The sequence below is a fragment of the Lacerta agilis genome, chromosome 2, assembly GCF_009819535.1.
Source record: "Lacerta agilis isolate rLacAgi1 chromosome 2, rLacAgi1.pri, whole genome shotgun sequence".
Lineage (NCBI taxonomy): Eukaryota > Metazoa > Chordata > Lepidosauria > Squamata > Lacertidae > Lacerta > Lacerta agilis.
The window spans coordinates 18,295,377-18,311,376 of record NC_046313.1 but is presented as its reverse complement, the minus strand read 5'-3'; the positions used below and the strand labels follow the sequence as shown (position 1 = coordinate 18,311,376).

At 43.7% G+C, this 16,000-nt stretch overlaps 1 protein-coding gene across 8 annotated transcripts in view; it reads right to left on the bottom strand.

Moving 5' to 3' along the window:
- RHBDL3 (rhomboid like 3) overlaps positions 1–16,000 on the bottom strand; it is a 121,418-nt gene that overhangs the window by 21,621 nt on the left and 83,797 nt on the right. For 5 of the 8 annotated variants that reach the window (XM_033138759.1, XM_033138760.1, XM_033138764.1 and 2 more), the window contains 2 exons: positions 5,449–5,673; positions 2,961–3,109 (listed from right to left, as the gene is read on the bottom strand). In XM_033138759.1, the coding sequence (XP_032994650.1) occupies positions 2,961–3,109; positions 5,449–5,673 (374 nt within the window). The remainder of the gene's footprint in view (positions 1–2,960; positions 3,110–5,448; positions 5,674–16,000) is intronic. The other 3 variants (XM_033138763.1, XM_033138761.1, XM_033138762.1) reach the window with 3 other exon arrangements.

Genomic DNA, 16,000 nt, shown 5'->3' with positions numbered 1-16,000 from the left:
CTAACAAAGAATTTAATGCCTCTTGTGGGGCAATGATTTATTTCGGTTAGAAGGTTCTGTTCCTCAGTGCGTTTGATGCATGCCCGTTCTTTTGAAAAAAAACTTCTCAAGAAGCATTCCATTCAGCCCAACTTCTACTGCAGCCAGGAGCATCCGAGCCCCACAGTCAATAAGCACCCATAAAACATAATTAGCTTTCCCATGCTCTGAATGTGTCATTCTTTAGATGACAATATAATTGATTTATCAAGGCTTCACCTTCTCCGCAACCAAACAAACGGGGCCCTTGAATCAATGCAAGTCATTAGTTATGGCAGCAATACAAATGGGTGGGCCCCACAGATAATTAACGTCCGCTCAGCTTTAAAGCGGAAGGCTAAAATTTACAGCTTTGGTTTCTTATAAAGCTTTCCTCCATCGGGGATCAAGACACAAACAGCACATTTTGGGGAGCTCTCAGTCACCCTTAACAACTGCCTTCTCCTTAGCTACTTTCTGGCTGTCACAAATGCCCATAAAAAAGGCAGATGAGCCCAGTAAATTAAGAGTTTCAAATTAACATTTTAAAGTCACAGCAGGAAGTATGGCAACAATAGACTTCACCACCTTTATATTAGCTTGCCTTTTTGGGGTGGGGGGTGGGGAGGAATAATGGCCTCACCATTAAAAAAGAAAAAAGAAAGAAAGAGGTTATTACTACTCTTCCTGAGATTTATTTTATTCTCTGAATTTGAAAATAATCTAATGAGGTTAGGCTGGCTATAAATGATGGTTTAGCTACCTAACTGTAGTAAGTATTCCATCATTAAAAAAATAAATAAAGCAGGGATTGCTTCTCAAGTGGGGAATGTGTGTGCACACGGTTTTGATAGCTTACACTTCCAAAAGATTTAGAATCCACTGCAAAAAAACAACAACCAAGGAATAAGGCTGTGCTGGCTAAGTCTCTTAATATTTACAGATGTGAGGCATTGGATAGTGTATCTTCCCAAGAGTTTCCCTTGGAAACCAGCCAAAGTTGTGAAAGAAACGTGATAATTAAAAGGTTCAGCACATTTTTTCAAGCAACACGACAGCCTAACAGCAACAAGATACTTGTCAAGGCAGAGGTTAGCATTTTGTGGGAAAGGGAGGCATACTGAAACATAGTTTAAGCACTTATATCTTTTTAAGGTTTCAACCTGTTTTGCAAATCTCTATGGGCAAAGGCAGTCCTTTTTGGCTCTTAACATGCACGGGTTTTAAAATGTAAAAGTGGCATTACAGGGATGGATTGAAGAGCATGACCAGGCCTGTAGTGGGCAGCGTAAAAGGTAAAGGGACCCCTGACCATTAGGTCCAGTCGTGTCCGACTCTGGGATTGCGGCGCTCATCTCACTTTATTGGCCGAGGGAGCCGGCGTACAGCTTCCGGGTCATGTGGCTGAGGAACGCATTTCATGTAGGTTTCTGGATTAAACATGCCTCACTATGCTATCAGTTGTGTTTATGCTCTGTGGAAAAGGATAGCTGCAGTAAAACCTAAAGGTAAAGGTACCCTTGACAGTTTGGTCCATTCGCGGATGACTCTGGGGTTGCGAGCTCATCTCGCTCTATAGGCTGAGGCAGCCAGCGTTTGTTCACAGAGAGCTCCCGGGTCATGTGGCTAGCATGACAAAGCCGCTTCTGGCGTACCAGAGCAGCGCACGGAAACGGCGTTTACCTTCCCGCCGGAGCGGTACCTATTTATCTACTTGCACTTTGACGTGCTTTCAAACTGCTAGGTTGGCAGGAGCTGGGACCGAGCAACAGGAGCTCACCCCATCGCAGGGATTTGAACTGCCGACCTTCTGATCAGCAAGCCCTAGGCTCTGTGGTTTAAACCACAGCGCCACCTGCAAGACGGTGTTTAATCCTGCCTGCTGGTACTGTCCCAATTAAAATCTCTCACCACCACCTCAACTTGAAGGACGCTCCCATCAGGAAGCAAGCAATTTATGCAAAAATCCTGCAGATCTGTCAGGCAAAGATACTTATCGCTATGAAGTCAAGAACGATATACCCATATTTCCTCCTTCAGCTTCTGCCCCTGACGTCCTATGACCAGCAGGCAATATAAACCAGCTCTTACAGAACATGGTTTTATCCAAAGATCGCAAATCACTTAAAAAAATGGGGACAGTGTGTAATACTTTTTTTTGGACACATAAGAGCAACAGGATTCTCCCAGTGTTTTAGTTTCAGAGCAGAAGACCTAGGGCGTGATTCAGGTTTAAGGGGCCCTCCGGTGGTGCCCTCTCCTCTGTTGATGTGTTGCAGCGGGGTCATCTGACAGAAGTGGAAGCAGCAGTACTCCAAGGTGCCAAGTGCCAAGGTGGTTGGAGACGACTGTTTTGTGACAATATGCTGAAGGGGGCCATTGTCTGAAACTAAAACGGCAGCTAGACCCAGCTGCCTGCCACTGCTTGGAGTGCCAGGCTGAATTTGTTTTTAGGGGGGGCAGGGTAAACATCAGCAGTGGGCCTGCCAGGGCCCCCCAGCAGCTGCCCAAGGATGCCAAGCAGTGGCTTAGTTTGTGTGTGTGTCACAGGGACAGATGCCCCAGGCACAAAATTGTTAGGGGCCGCAAACTTTCAACACCCAGTGCTGCCTAAATATAGCTGTGTGCTTCCATTGCTGGGCTCCGTTGAAAATTGCTTCTCCATGCAAACCATGAAGTCGTCTTTCCAGACAACATAACTACTCTTATTTTCTTATCTCTGTGGCTGGGATCTCCTGGGTGACATGGATGCCATTAGGCAGTTGAATGTACATGTTTCCCTCCTTCTCACCCCCTCCATGCACCCCCGGGCGTTGGCAACCCACGCTATGTCACTGATGCCAGGTGCTTTGATGGCAGCTCTGTGTCAACCCCTGTCTTTCCCACAAGGTAAGGGGACCCCCCCCCAAGAAATTCAGCCCCCTTTCCCCCCCAGAACTCACCCTGCATGCATGAATATGTAGGTGAGGTACCTCCAGGCCTGGGCACGGAGCTGAGGATGATATAACAATGAGTTCTTCAAATATAAGGGATGGGTGACTTGCAGCACAAACCTATCTAGTACCACTCCATTGTAAAGAAAGAAGGCAACCTAGGAAAGCAGGGAGATTGCACAGTTAACTGTCATTCATTCAAGCATCCGGCCGAGAAAATATACGCAAGGAGACATACAGGCTTAATTCCAGCAAGTGAAGTTGTGGCTAAAGGTCTTGGGGGGGAGTGGGATTGTGCTGCTACCCGTTTAAGCTTTGATGGCGACCCACTCAATAGCCACTCCCCCAATAGCTCCACATTTTGTGCCAGTGTGGAAGGGGGCTCCTCCTTCACAGGAACAGAACTTCAGGTTAGCCAGGGTTCCTGCTTCTGTGGAGCAGCCCTGTGTACATACACAGGCATGAGCTAAAGCCCCCTTTCACACTGGTGCCACACGTGTGGCCGTGGGAGGGTGTGTGGCTGGTGGACATGCAGACATCAATGGGGCTGGTTAGTTGTAACTAAATTCCATCCCAATGCTTTCAACAGGATTCAGACTAACTTCTGCTTGATGTGTTTCCATATGGGGGACTTTAGTCTGATTACTGTTTAAATTGGTCCATAGCACATTGTCTTAAAACAATGCTAGCTAGAAGACACACACACATTTTTTAAAAAATATTTCTCTTCTACTTTCTATGACCACATTTATACATGGCACAAACAGGGCGTAAGAGGCTCAAACGCATTTTTTTTTGGTGGCGCCCAGTGTGACACATGTATCTCAAGACTCCTGGGAATAGGGTTTGTTCCTGAAACCCACAACACCTGCCCATTTATTAAAATGTGTTGGCAGCCTTTCTACAGCACCTCCCATTGTTTTAAATTGTCCAATGTGGAATGATTAAAACAACTGTAAAATATACTGAGTCCACAAAACGACTGAACGAGGACTGGTAAGAAACACAGAATTGGTCCTCTTCTCCCTCTCTTCTACTTGGAGACATCTAGTATGACACCAACTGGGACCTGGCATCATTATGCTGCACATTTTTCATCTCACCTCACATTATTAATTGCCAGAAACGAGGGTGCAGAAACTCACGCCTTGTGTTATACCAGATATTACCCCCTCCATGCCCTGGGTAATGTCTAGTCGTCTCTGTATAAATGCAAAACATTTTAAAAGCACCAGAAATCTGGTGGGTCTTCATAGGGAGGCTGCTCCATAACAAACACAGCTTGCTGGTTGGGGCAGAGCTGGTGTTATAGCTTCCTGGCAGGTGGGTCACTGGGAGGGAGAAGGACGACGCAGTGGGGAGGTCGCCATGGCACATATGCACAGGCCAAGCCAATCCGGTGTTCTTGCCAGTGCGCTAGTGCTACATCAGCGCCATCTTGCCCCTTCCCTCTCTCTCCCAGTAAGCAGCAGTGACCCACCTGCCAGGAAGGTAGCATGGTGCCTCTGCTCCACGCATTGAGCTTCTTCTTCTGGGTTAAACTGCTAAGCACTACTAGAACTCCACTCTTAGAAACTTAAGGTACTGAGAGTAAGGCCCCACCGGAAGATCTTGAGGATTGAGAAGGTTCATATGGCAGGAAGCACTCCTGCACATTCTTGGATCATTATAGGTAGGGTCTTAAAACTGCTCTTTGTATTGGGTTGGGAAGAAGAAGAGAAGAGAAGAGTTTGGATTTGATATCCCGCTTTTCACTACCCGAAGGAGTCTCAAAGCGGCTAACATTCTCCTTTCCCTTCCTCCCCCACAACAAACACTCTGTGAGGTGAGTGGGGCTGAGAGACTTCAGAGAAGTGCAACTAGCCCAAGGTCACCCAGCAGCTGCATGTGGAGGAGCGGGGAAGCGAGCCCGGTTCCCCAGATAACGAGTCTACAGCTCTTAACCACTACACCACACTGGCTCCACACTACACATCACAGAGGCAGCCAGTGCAGATGAGAAAAAAATCTGCTGAATAAGTTGCCTACTATCCAGTGGTGCAGATAGACTATTTTAGACTTCGGACCTATTGGATTTATGGAGGTCCCCTTCTTTGGTTGGTAAGGGGTGCTACTCCATGCACTTCAATATGTGGTAAGCAAGCTGTGCTGTGTCGTTGGACCCTCCTGCTCATTCTGCTGAGTGGGGCCCGGACACCTGCCCTAAAGTCCTACTATTAGTCCTACTATTGCTGTGCTGTTCACCCCTACAAGCAGGGCTTTGCACCAACTGAAGCTGAAACTCTCCTCTTACGTGTGAGATTTCTAGGGCATGATCTTTGCCATCAAGGAAGAGCCCCCAGCAACCTTAGAAGATAAAAGGCCCTCCTAGACACAGTTAGCACCCAGGAGCAACCTTCAGGTTACTTACGGACCTAGTTAGCAAGGATGTGACCCCCACCTGGAACAAGCAAACACACTTCCCCGGAATCTCTCTGCTAGCTTGGCAGATACTTGCCTCTACAATGGTGATGGCAATCATGAACCAAGGTGGGGGGCAGCAGGTGTAGCTGTCGTAATACCACTTCCGATCAATCTCACGCGGCAAGGTCTCATACGCAACGTGGCGAATCAGCCGCTGGGAAAGGCTCAGTCCCGTCTCCTCCAGCAGGGCCTTGCTGCACAGCCTCCGGTTCCCCTGCAAGATGGCTTGGCGAAAGCTGTTGGACCTTTTGTTACTCATCTGGAGAAGAAGAACAAAGGCAAGGATGGGGAGGGGGAGTTAACAAGCTGAAATCAACTAATGGCTTGGTGGTAAGACTGAATGGGGTGATATCGTATATTAGCTGTGCTCCGAGCAGACCCGTTGAAATCAATTAGTTCGTAAGTTAATTCCACTTTTTCAATAGGTCTACTCTGAGTATGAATGTAGTTGGATATCACTCAGGGAATTAAGTCGGCTTAGCAAATGAGGGCATGGGAAAAATGCCAAGATGGATTCATTTAGGTAAAATGAACCCAGAGATCAGGGTACCTTGCAGCCCTTTCTACTTGTATACTGGCTCTCATTCCACAAAGAATTACCCCCGAATTAACATAAAACAAACATGCTAAATGTATCACGTGCGTTCTACTCTGCTGAAAGTCTCATGTAGAATAGCCATTACCATTTCTTTTCAGAAAGTGGTCGTTAAAATTGGTTGTTAGAAGACTAATTTTTGGTGCCTCCAAATAAGAAACATCCCACATGCTCTTATTCAGAAAGACACTTCTGTGCAAAATATCAACATTTGATCTATTAATCAGAGAAGGATATATAAATGGCCTGACTGGCAAGCTCTACTCCTTCATTGAGAAAGCAAGTGTGGGAAGAGATATGTGGTGCAGTATGCCAGGTAATGACTGGAATGGAATTTAGTCAAATATTCAGCCTTAGCTGATACTACCAAATCTGCAGGAAAACTTGTACAAGTACCGGTATTGTTTCAGTGGTACCTAACAGCATAACACGCATACACTTCAATGCGGAGTGGCTATTGGAGATGACAATTTGCTCATACTGACTTTTATCATGCTGTTTGGACATACTTGCCTATTATAGGGATGGGGAACCTGTGGCCCTCTGGATGTTGTTGGACTGCAACTCCCACCAGGCTCAACCAGCATGGCCAATAGTGAGAGATGCCAGGAGCTGTGCTTCAGCAACAGCTGGAGAACCATGGGGTGCCCTGTCCCTGTTCTATACAGAATGACTGGGGGGAAAGTTATTGATTTAATTGAAGAAATTAGTGGATGCATCACAGGACTGTGTTTATTTGAAAGGAACTGTCAACAATAACAATCTCGAATTAATGGTAAGCATTTGTTGGAAGCCACCCAGAGTGGCTGGGGCAACCCAGTCAGATGGGTGGAAGAAGAAGAAGAAGATGAAGAAGCAACAAAAATGGGCTTTCCTTTGTAGTAGAAAAATGACATTACTATCTGATTAATTTAAAGGAATCTGTACAATTGCACTCATCTCAAACTTTAGTTACTTGAACGAGCACCCCTGATTTTAGTTTATTAAGTAGTTATTGCTCATAACTAGAACTGGGCAATATCTGGTTTTCAGCATCGTGATACACCACCAGCTAAATATCGCAACAGACTGATATATCACAATGTGTGAAATAAGGATGGAGACATGCAAAGGCATTGGCTGGCTTCACGGTTTTTCCTGCATCGTGATTTTTGCACAGCACACACCCACACACCATGATTTGTGATATATCGCCAGGCCAAAAATTATGAAAACAGTATCACAATATGGACTTCAAGCTGGTTTGGGTTCTTTTTCGCTGAGCCCTAACACACATCATGATTTGTGATATATCGCTAGGTCAAAAACTATGAAACCAATATAATGATATGGACTTCAAAGCAGTTTTCGGAGATCTATCAATATAATATAATGAATTGAAACAATGCATGCATCCTTAAGGTATATAGAGGGCTGTCCTGAGTTAATCACACAACAGCAATGGACTGTATCATGTGTTTACAACCCTAATCTACTGCATGCTTGTCATAATAGTCAATGCTGCTTTGGTTGACAAATACCAGTTAACACAGACATACATCTGTTCCTCCAGTATTAGAAATGTCTCCCGCAAGAGAGGAGAATTTGACTCATATTTAACTTTGTAAAGCTTTGAATTCTCCAGTGATAAACTGCTGACAGTAAACTGGGTGCAGACCCTGACTCCAGCGTGATTACAACCTCTTATTTTGGCATATGCCCCCTAGTATTCATACATTCCTGCATAATGAAGTACAGCAAGTATGTGGGATGCTCCAACAACACACGCTGTGAAAGCTCTTGTGCAATTGCCAAAACCCCTGCCAAGAGCCCTTTACTCCAATCCACTACAACAGTTTCGTTGACATCTGCTTGTAGATAGCTGCCAGGCCTCACTCAGTGTGAGAAATGAAGCACAAAAGCATTAGCACCCCTGCCCTTCTTTTTTTTCCTTGGCTCACGGCCTCAGGATATCCAAGCCCAAACCTTCTGCTTTTCAGACATACAATAGATACAGTGGCACCTTGGTTCTCAAACGCCTTGGTACTCAACAACTTGGAACCCAAACCTGGAAGTAAGTGTTCTGGTTTGCAAACTTTTTCGGAAGCCGAACGTACTCTGTTTTGAGTGCCACACTTCCGTTTAGAGTGCCACACTTCTGTTTTGAGTGTTACGCTTCCGTTTTGAGCGCCACACTTCTGTTTTGAGTGTTACGCTGAGGTCTGTCTGTTTTTGCTATTTATTTCACATTTTTGTGGCTCTTTTTTGTTTTTGTGACTGTGTGGAACCCAGTTCAGCTACTGATTGATTGATTGATTGATTGTGTGAATGCAGCACGTTGTTTATTGCTTTCATTTTATGGATCATGTTAAATTGCTGTTTTAGGGGTTGTTTTTAAAAGTCTGGAATGGATTAATCCATTTTGCATTGCTTTCTATGGGAAAGTGCACCTTGGTTTTGGAACACTTTGGTTTTGGAACCGACTTCCGGAACAGATTAAGTTTGAGAACCAAGGTACCCCTGTACTGGGCAACTGCTCCACACAGAGCCAAACTGCTTAAATATATTATTTCCATGAGCAACTATGAGACATCACAATTGTGACAGACAAGGGATAGGCTGTAACCTTACTGAAGCACCTACTGAGTGACCCTACAGAAAACTTTCAAGGGTGTCCACACATCAAAACACTTGGGCATGTGAATAATCACGAATGGCAGGTATATCAATGGCTATGTATCAGAATAGCTAAAACTTTAAGTACTAGATTCAGGGAAGACAAATAGCAGAAAAGAGGGCCATCCCCAAAACTGCCTTGTTTGTGAGCTTATCAGCTGCATCTGATTGGTCAGTGGCTTGACACAGTTACAGTGGTACCTTGGTTTTCAAACTTAATCCATTCTGGAAGTCCGTTCCAAAACCAAAGCATTCCAAAACCAAGGTGCACTTTCCCATAGAAAGTAATGCAAAATGGATTAATCCATTCCAGACTTTTTAAAACGACCCCTAAAACAGCAATTTAACATGAATTTTACTAACGAGACCATTGATCCATAAAGTGAAAGCAATAATCATTGCATTGCATTGCACTGTACTGTACTATAAAATAAATAAGACAGTATTGTAGATGATAAAAATAAAAATAATTATTTTTTCTTACCTGCACTGATGACAGTCATTGTTTGGATGGTGAGCTTTCATCCATTTCCTCAGTCACACAATCAATCAATCAATCAATCAGTAGCTGAACTGGGTTCCACACAGTCACAAAAACAAATTAACCGAAAATGCCTCAAAAACAAAAATGTAAAACAAATAGCAAAAACAAAAGTGCCAAACTTAATCTGTTTGACATCCGAAATGTTCGAAAACATTTGTGCAGCTTCTGATTGGGGCAGGTGCCCCGGAAACTATAGCCGACAACCGCATCAGACGTTTGGCTTCCGAAAAACGTTCAAAAACCCCAGAACACTTACTTCCGGGTTTTCGGCATTTCAGAACCAAGGTACCACTGTATAGGACTTTATTGAATTGGCTGCTTCCATAAATTGTTGTTTATGGAAGTCCACACGCACCCCACAAGCAGGGCTTCTGCGACTTTTTCAGCTACACAAAAGCAGAAATGCAGCACAATGAAGCCCCTCCGCTTTCCCTCAATCACTGTATCTGCATGGCAGGAAAAGATGTGCCTGATTATTGAGCAGCTGTTAGAAGTATGAAACCCCAGCCAAAAAACCACTGGCAATGCTAAAGCAGAATGCTGGACTAACTAGATCCACCATTGCGCTTGTTCACAAAAGTAGGAACGCCAGAGTGTCCCCGAGTGCCCCAGACACTCTCTTACAGGGAACACACATGAATTGGAAGCAGAAAGCTTGCTATGCAGACATTTCCCTTCTTTCAGGTGCAGGACCGTAAATCATGTTACCCGAGGAGCCTTTTCTTTAAAGCTGCAAATAAGGGTCATGAATTTTTCCAAATTGCTGCATGGCAGTAGCAATATATCCCAGCAAAGAGCGCAGGAGACCCATGATTGTCACAGTCATACGGTTTCATAGCTTTCTTTACAATAGAGTACAGTTCAAATAAAACCCTGTTCCATTTAGAAATGGCATATGTATGAAGAAGAAGAAGAAGAAGAAGAAGAAGAAGAAGAAGAAGAAGAAGAAGAAGAAGAAGAAGAAGAAGAAAAGTGTGTGCCTTACATAGAGTCATTCTGGATCAGTCCAGCATCCTGTTCTCACAAAGTCTAACCAGATACCCATGGAAAATTTGCAAGGAGAACTGTTTGGTTTGGACGGCTGGGTGGCATGAAAACATTTCTCCCCACTTTAAACCAATAGCAAACCAGAGCTGTCAACCTTCCTCTTTTTTTTGCATTGGGAAACGGGCCTACGAACAACTAACTGTTAAAAAGGAGCAACAAGGCTTAAATGGTGGAATACCATAGTAAACATATTAAAAGCTGGTTCTGCAATGATCCCTGTTAGCCACTGTTTGTGACTGGGTCCTGGGGTCTGAGAAGATTTGCCAGTTACCACTCCCTCAGGCTTAGAACTTCTTAGTAACTGGATAAATACAACAAGGAGAGCAATAATGAAGATGTGTATCTTTGGGGTCAAGGGTGCTCAGATTACTGCAATACTGCCCCTCAGCCTCCTTAAGTCGAGGGTTGCACCACCCATGTTCCAAGAGACGATTTAGAGGCACCTCCAAGGTATAATGAAGTATTGAAATAGCATCAAGAGTGTTACACAAGCTTCAAGGACAGCTTCACAGTTTTCACCTTCCAGGCAAGAGACGGAGGATTAAAACAGGTAACTCTAAGTACATACACACATGTAATCAAAATAAGAACAGAAATGCATATTGACTAATTAATCATGCCCATATATAGGTGGGCAAATACACATTTGTCCTTGAGACAGCTGGTTAGTAGAGTTTCCCGCATGAATCAGGTACAGTGGTACCTCAGGTTACAGACGCTTCAGGTTACAGACTCTGCTAACCCAGAAATTAGTACCTTGGGTTAAGAACTTTGCTTTAGGATGAGAACAGAAATTGTGGCGCAGCAGCAGCGGGAGGCCCCATTAGCTAAAGTGGTACTTCAGGTTAAGAACAGTTTCAGGTTAAGAACAGACCTCCAGAACGAATTAAGTTCTTAACCCGAGGTACCACTGTATTTGGGTTTTAATGACTGCATTAGTAAGCCCATGAACCTGGAGAAGGAAACTCTTTATGGGGCTTGATGAAAAGATGTAATTTTCAAGATTCAAGCCTTAACCATGACAAGTGAAGATTATCTATCTCACAATGAGTAATTTTGAAACATATGGAGCAGAAACTGGCAAATTGTCTGCCAGCCAAGAATGAGGTAGTCAATGTAGTGCTCTCCATACACTGCTGGACTACAATTCCCATCATCCTACACCATTAGCCATGTTGGCTGAGGCTGACAGAAGGTGCAGTTCAGCAACATCTGGAGAACATCATGTTGGCAACCCCTAGGCTGGAATTACAGACCAGATAGTTTTGGATATTACTGTAGCCATAAGTCATCTGTTTATAACAGTCATGACTCATGAGCAAGAGGGAAGCATAGGCTGCAACTCCTGGAGCCCATCTAGTGCCAAATATATTGCTCTGCTTTCCTTTGGACCACATCAGTGAGACTGAGAGGGGAGTCTTGTCACCTGGGCAGCTCAGAGAGTGACTCCATGCACACTGCCCAAGCTTGCGCCTTGGGAGAGGTAGCTTTGGGTGCTGTGATTCTCCAGTAGTTTGACTCTTTTTTTTTTCAGGGAGTCAAATATATTTTTATTAAAGATTTCTTAGTTTACAAAAGTATGTGCAATGTCTCTTTTTTCAAGTTACATTTTCTACAGATCAGTTTCATTTGTTGAGACATTAGTGTTACATTAGGAAGAAAAGGAGGAGGGGGCATGATGAGTGCAGTGGAGTGGGGTGGGGTAGCACTGCTTCTATTCTAGTTAGTGTATGTGTGGGGTTTTGTGTCAGTGTCACTTGTGTGGGGTTTTGTGTCAGTGTCACTTGTGTGGGAAACTGACATGGAGGCAAATAGAAGAAGATGCCTTCAGCCCGATATGGTAGCACTCAAGGGGTGAGGTCTCCAGTCAATGACAGATTGGCCCTGCTCTAAATCTCAGCCAGTTCCTCCAGGACCTCACTGAGACAACAGGGATGGCTGGATTCAGCTGCAGAAGCACTGTCCTTGGTGCTGAATTCACACCTTTGGTCTCCCAGCCTTTGCCTTGGAAACCAGGACCTTACTTGGGCTATTGTCCCTCCTCAGTGTTGGGCATCCTTGTGGTTGACAACAGCCCCCTCCCAACCCAGAAAAAAACCTTTACATTTTCGCTACCTATTTTGAAGCAATTTAAAAACAAACAAGCAACCCAATCAGATTTGAATGTGACAACACTGAGGGCATACAACATTCTTTCATTGCCCTCATTCTGAATAGCAGAGTAGAAGAAAAAGGAATGCACCCCAACTGTCAAGGCAACCAAGCTAAGGTCCTATGTTCTTGTGCCCTGCTGGTGCTTTTTCTGCCTACCAGCAAGCAATCAGTCTGGTTTCCCCTATAATGGGGACATGTTTCCTTTACCCCTTGACTTCTGCACAATGGGCAGATACTGTTGTCTCCTTTGCAGCACTTGGTGAAATATCATTGAAAGGGGAGCACATTTATTTTCAATTTTTATTTTTGTTACTTTTTAAAAAATAATATAGAACTTACCTTCCCCCCTCAAGTAATCCAGCTATTATATAAATAAATATATGTGTTGATTTTTACACACAAGAGTGGAAAAAAGGAGAACAATTCTCAAGGAATGTTGTGTGAAAAGATTCCTGAAGACAACACCTCCCACTGCAGCTCAACCCTCACTTACATCAGTGGGAAGTTCTCCTGCACAAACCTTACTGAAATTAACAGTGTCCTCACACAACACCTCTTCATTTTATAAGGCTTAAGTAAGAGAACCATGCCAATGGATTGTGTCCCACCAAGGAAATAATATCTGTCCATCTCTCACTTGTTTGCCTTAATTGCATTCAAAATATGCTCACCTTGGCTCATGGTGGGACCACCTCCACACACACACACAGCACACTCACTTCCTTAAATAAGAACAATGAATATGTACCCATGTCCCACAAATATGTCTACAGAGAAGGGATTGGTAACTTGTGGCCATCTAGACCAGGATGATCCAACTTTTCACACGAAGTTGGCCACAAGACAGGTTTCCATTGCTGCTATGGAATGTCAGCCACCTTTATTTGATGCATCTCAAGGAAAGCTACTAAGCGGTGTGGTCACATACTAAAAATAACATATGTGGAAAAACCAAATACTTTTATTCTAATTTGGATAGAAGCTGGGGTGAGATGGGGAAGATGAATTGATCCATAAGGGAGGAAGAGTTGTACCATCAAAATTACTCCTAAACCCTGCTGTTCGCAGCATGGTTACCAGCATGCAGCAGAATGAAGTTATGATTATTATTATTTATATACGGAAACCCAAATAAGCAGAAGATGCTCTGTGAAGAAGTAGGAACTGAAGGCATGCAAGAGGTGATATCTGTTTAGCGAGGCAAGCAGCAAATGAAATCTTTCTGTTCACAACACCTACCTGCGCTCACGTTCCATTAATTTTACGAGGGCCTGCAAAAGGGAAGGAGTAGGAACAGGGTTGGGAGAATTTGTTGGGCACTGTTGTTAACAAGAACACAACCAAGAAAGTACTGTTTATTCAGAAACCACATGCTTATGTACTAAACTTCAAATAAAACAGTTTTGTTCCAATATTCTCCTTGACTGAACTGAGTGAAGTAAATACCAGACAAACTGGTTGGTGGCAGCGGTTAATAAATAAAGTGGTGAGTGCAGGTATCAACGGACCGTTAAACGTCTGGGGGACCTGTGCAGGTGGAGCGAACCGTCACAAGCTTTTGGTCACATCTGGGTGATAAAAACGCCAAGAGCCATTTAAACTGGCAATCTTACAAAAGCAGTAAATGTTGGCATTAGAAGATGAAATTAAAACCCTTAGGGAACACACTGACAGCTCTCCAGAGAGGACATGTCGCATAATGACCTCACTTCATCCGAAAAAGGTGCTTCCACTACAGCAGGAACAAGCAACGACAGCAACAAAATAACATTCCTTGCTTTTTATGTATTAAGAACATTCACAGTCCCCCTCTTTCAGTTTCCCAAATGACTTTTAACTTTAAAAAGTTACATTTTAAAATTTTGTTTCAGAATATCAAGATGATCAAGGGTCTGGAAACCAAGCCATGTGAGAAAATGTTGAAGGAGCTGGGGTATGTTTAGCCTGGAAAAGAGGAGACTGAGAGGAGATATGATAGCCATCTTCAAATATCTTAAGGGCTGTCAACGTGGAAGAGGGAACAAGCTTGTACTGTATTCTCCTGTTCTGGAGGGTAGGACTTGAGGCAATGGCTTCAAGTTACAAGAAAGGAGGTTCCCACTAAACATCAGGAAGAACTTTCTGACAGAATAATAATAATAATAATAATAATAATAATAATAATAATAATAATAATTTATTTGTACCCTGCCCATCTGGCTGGGTTTCCCCAGCCACTCTTCCAACAAAGATTAAAAATACATTAAAATGTCACACATTAAAAACTTCCCTAAATGTCAGGTAGTTGTTTATCCCTCTGACATCTGATGGGAGGGCATTCCACAGGGCGGGTGCCACTACCAAGAAGGCCCTCTACCTGGGTCCCTGTAGCTTTGGACATTTAGGCCTTTAAAGGTCAACACCAACCCTTTGAATTGTGCTCGTAAACATACTGGGAGCCAATGTAGGTCTTTCAGGACCGGTGTTATATGGTCTCGGCGGCCGCTCCCAGTCACGAGTCTAGCTGCCGCATTCTGGATTAGTTGTAGTTTCCGGGTCACCTTCAAAGGTAGCCCCACGTAGAGCACATTGCAGTAGTCCAAAAGCTGTTTGACAGTGGAACCTTGGGAGGTTGTGGACTCTCAATTCTTGGATTACAAATAGAAGATTTAGAACGTGGAATGGTCTGGTAGATTTCCGTGCGTCGTTTTTATGCTGCTTACTGTAAACTGGTCTTGTTCTCTTATAATGGCAATGGCACCCACCTGAGAGGTGCCAGAACTGAGTTCCGGCTGAAAAAAAAGCCCTGCTCCTCACCAATATTCATGTGTGTGAGACAGCATTTAAATATGTGTGCATTTAAATAAATATATATGTACAAGTATGTCCCTTATTTTGCCTAAGCTCAAAACCAGTTTGTCTTCCTTCTCATATGCTAATATAATTGGGTAACATAGACATGATTGCATAATTATAAATTTTATGTTCATGTGTGGGGGGGTTTTTTGAGTGGGAGAAGATCAGATACGCTCATTCGGCTCACGCTTATGACTGCAGATAGGAGTATTTGCTTCTCCTCCAGCTCAGAACGTCTCTCGACATTCTGCAGCATGACTATTCGTTTTACTCCTTTTAAAGCACTAGAATTGGACATGGTGATGAAATGTTGTTAACTTGGGTGTTGATAGGAAAACAGTGGCGGTGGATTTCAGCCGCTTATTTTCACCCTTTCAATTAAAATGCTTAAAGCTGCAGAAGTCAGCACTGCACAAATTCTAGACATGTTTTAGTTCCCATTCTAGTTCAACTCTGTATCGCCTGTATACATAACCAGTACCGTATTTTCCGGTGTATAAGATGACTGGGCTTATAAGACAACCCCCCCAACTTTTCCAGTTAAAATATAGAGTTTGAGATATACTTGACCGCAGATTCTCCACCCGGCGTATAAGACGACCCCCGACTTTTGAGAAGATTTCCCTGGATTAGAAAGTAGTCTTATACGCCAGAATATACAGTATATAAAGGCACAATTGAATCACAATTAACATGAGTGCTTCAAAATAACCAAGGCCAAGGAGCAAGTACAGCCACCAGCCAGCTGCATATCTG